General features: G+C 39.7%; 1 protein-coding gene across 7 annotated transcripts in view; it reads left to right on the forward strand.

Annotated features, from left to right (window-relative positions):
* LOC108243849 (partitioning defective 3 homolog) overlaps positions 1-3,922 on the forward strand; it is a 251,070-nt gene that overhangs the window by 116,167 nt on the left and 130,981 nt on the right. For all 7 annotated transcript variants that reach the window (XM_017429549.3, XM_037973000.1, XM_017429551.3 and 4 more), the window contains exon 9: positions 433-809. In XM_017429549.3, the coding sequence (XP_017285038.1) occupies positions 433-809 (377 nt within the window). The remainder of the gene's footprint in view (positions 1-432; positions 810-3,922) is intronic.

A 3,922-nucleotide genomic window follows, 5' to 3' on the forward strand; every position in this document is an offset into this window, starting at 1 on the left:
GGGGGGGGGGATGTGTGCAAGAAAAGAGCCACACCAAACAGGTGGCGCTAATAAGGCTCCCCTTTTATAGTGTGCTGACAGTCGACATAAGTTTCCACTCACACCTACTGTACACGAGCTCATTCTGAGGGTTTAAAGGAAGATTTTCTCCTTCGTCTGCAGCCAATTGAGGGGATTATGTGATGGAGCTGTCAGGGAGGGTTTGGTTTCCTTTTAGAGCTTCTCACGTTGGCACAAAGTGTTAATTAACATGCCAGATTGTTCAGGTGGGCGAAGACTGACATCTGGTAGGTGGACTGATCCACTTTGGAGCTGTGCACAGACAATTATAATTGTGCTCTATGTGATTAAGATTTGATAAGTGTGTGAGGCTGTAATCAGTCCCAAAATTAAACTGTCTTCCTTCTTTGTCTTTCTTTTTTTTTATCTAAGAGCTCAGAATATGTTCCGCCAGGCCATGCGTTCTCCTGTGATAATGTTCCACGTGGTGCCTTCGTCCATGAAGGCCCACTACGAGCAGCTGTCTCACGTCGAGAGGAACCCTTCCTTCTCCTCGGGTCGCTTCAGCCCCGACTCCCTGACGGGCGTCGACCACAACCCGCAGAGGATGTCCCGCCATGGTTCCCAAACGCACCCACATTCCCATCCTCACCCGGACCGGACCGACAGCTACACCCACCTGACCCACCCTGGCGTCTCCGCAGCCAAACCTCCGACGGGACACTCTCCACAGAGGGCGGTGAACTCCACCCCAACAACAGGATTCACAAAGAAAGTGGGCCGACGGTTCAATATCCAGCTGAAGAAAGGTGAGCTGATCAAAGATCTTGCTTGTGTGTTTCAGGTGTTTTTGGGACAACAGGAACCTTTCCACTGATCCAGTTCCCATGGGTAGAATCTCACTGGAAAATGCAAGAAAACAAGCGAATTTTTGTTGCAGCCACTGAGTGTTTGGGACCAACCAATTAGCAAGCTGTGTGGCCACATTTTTGGCGGCCAGTTGTTTTGAAAGTCATGGCTTATTTTTGCAAATCTGTATTCTAGGCATCATTTCGTTGCCCACATTAATAACTACCACGACCCGTTTTATACCCACCATGTCAGCCCCTCCCTCATGTTTATTATTTAATGTGCTGTTTTATCCTCCCTTCACTGGCTCCCTGTGTCTTAAAGAATAGATTTTAAAATTCTTTTAATTCCTACATGGACTGGCACCGTCGTATCTCTCTGACCTGCTTCAGCCTTATGCTGAGATCATCTCAGCAGATGTTATTGGTTGTCCCAAAAACCAGGATGAAGCTCAGAGAAGATTCCTAAACTCTGGAACAACCTGCCCTCTGACATCAGGCATCTTCACTTCCTCTGTTTACTGTTTATAATTCTGTGTTTTAATTTATTTTGTTCTAATCTCTGTTGGTGTAAATTGTGAAGCACTTTGGTCAACTACTGTTGCTTTTAAATGTGCTATATAAATAAAATTGACATAGACGTTGGAGCTTTGACATGAAGGGAGGCAGATTTGAACCAGTTTTATTTTAATATAAATAATATTTACAATTATTTACCACAAAAACTTTTCATCCATTTTGAAAGAAAATCTGTCTGCTAATAGTGGGAACTAGTGGCGTTTTATTCTGCAAACTCTGGTATGAGTTCGATATCAAGTAAAAACAGGTCCAGCCTGTTTCATGAGAGAGTGCGTCATGTTTTATTATCAGTGTGCTAAGTTTTAATATATTTTCATGACTAAATGACTGATTTTGTTTCTAACTCGTTTAAAAACCCAGGATGGATTCAAGGCAAACTCTGGAAAAATAAAAATATTACTGCAACTAATAGAATTAGTGACAATTAAATCAGTGCGAAATGGAGAATTAATATTTTAGAATTTATGATTTGGTTCAGAAATGAAATCATAAAACATTTTTTTTCCTTTCCTTTCACTTTTGGAGCATTCTGAAAGTAGAGAGGAGCTACAAACCGGTGCAATCATTAGTATTCGTAATATCAAGCTTTGGATTGATCCGCGCTCCGCTTCTGCAATCCTCCGCAACTCAAGTGAGAAAACTGACATTTTGAAACATGTTGGAGGCTACGTCACAAGTTTTTCAAACACGACTACTTTGTTGTTTTTTACTGCCTGGACTGTGAATGGGCTTAGTACCTAGAGCTGCTTTTATAAGGTCTTTGTCACTCTTGTTTCAGAATAAGAGCTTTTTTAAAATCTCAGCTGGAGCTCATTAATGTCTAAAAGGATGTGATTGATCAGTTGAAGGCTCGCCCATCACCTGCTCCATTTAAATGTGTTTTAATGAAGATTTGCTCACATGGTGGGAAAATTAAAGACGTAAAGTCCTGACTGTAAGCAACTACAGACAGCAATTTTAAACCATGCAAAAAAAAACAACTAAACACTCAAAACTCATTAATTACAAGAACCGATGTGGATCAGATTGAAAAAGCAATAACTGCTACAGTTTATTGGATTCAATCCTGAGGTGATAAAAAGACAATTACTAATATTTATTCATCTTTACAGCTTCACATGGTGACATGTACTGAAATAATTATTGTTTCCACTGATCATTAGGTCTCATTTTGACCCAAATGGTCCAAATAAAAAGAGCGCCGTGCAGCAGAAAGCAGCAGAGCCTGAAATATAAACAGCAAATGTTTGTCAGTTTAAGCTTCATGTTTACACACTAATGTACAACTCAGAGTGTGATATTGTTTGCATGTTTACTCCGAATTATCACTTTCATTCATGAAAAAGAAAACTTTCCTCCAAAGCTGAATTTCCTTGCACGTCTGATACGATGTGCGCTTCTTTCCGCCTCCTGAGGCGTAAAGGACAATCGGTCTCAGGTGTTTCATCCTCTTAGCTCACGTTCTACAACCTCGATTCAGAAAAAAAATCAAGGTATGTAAATTGTAAAGAAAAACAGAATGCAAATCTCATAAACCCGTATTTTATTCACAACGGAGCATAGTAAACATATCAAATGTTGAAACTAATTGGAAAAAACAAGGTAATTTTCAATTGTATGGCAGAAACAATTCAAAATGTTGGTGCAGGGGCAAAAGGCTGTAAATGTAAGCGGTTCTTAGTTTCTCCAGGTTTTAGAACATCTGCTCCCGTCCAACAGGACTGGATATATTTACTACTGTGAATAAAATATGAGTTTATGAGATTTACAAATCATTGCATTCTAATTTTATTTACATTTTGAACAATAATGTAATAATAAAGTAATAAATACAGTTATTATTACAAATGATATGACCATTGACCATAGAGGAATTGTTACACAATCGCGGTAGCAGAACGGAGGCATTGTTCCTATAATCTCTCTTTAGGAGAACCAACAGTTGTTATAACCCTGAGAACCGTTCGGTCCAAAGCCACTTCTTGTTTCTGTGGAATCGATGGGAAACTTTGCTGCAGGAATCATTCAGATCTGTTAACAGAGATGTTCTTTGTTGTTTATTTTGGATGGAAAGTATCCACTCCCGCTGTGTTGTGTGATTCTTTCTGTGTAAGTCTCTGCTGTAAGGAACATGTGTTAGGTTTTTTTTATTTTCAAATGAACAAACAAGCAACTCTATCATCAGCGAAGCATCAAAAACTTGGAGAAAAGGTTCCTGATGTCAACCACTCATTCTCCCCCTGCACATCAGCTACAATGAAGACCAAAACTGAATTAAAATAGAAGCATTTATTTAAAACAAGTGACTTGAATGTGTGTAAATCCATGGGGATCAGCCTCATCTGAAGCAACAGAGGACTCACTGAAATGACATGAATTAGTTTATATGAATGTTGATTCAAAACACAAGATTTTAGCAGAGATTTCACCTTTTTATCAAACACCAGTGAGGTGTTGTAGTTTTGGAGCTGGACCAGTTCTAGTGTGGTCCGGAT

This window comes from Kryptolebias marmoratus, linkage group LG20 (assembly GCF_001649575.2).
Source record: "Kryptolebias marmoratus isolate JLee-2015 linkage group LG20, ASM164957v2, whole genome shotgun sequence".
Classification (NCBI taxonomy): Eukaryota; Metazoa; Chordata; class Actinopteri; order Cyprinodontiformes; family Rivulidae; genus Kryptolebias; species Kryptolebias marmoratus.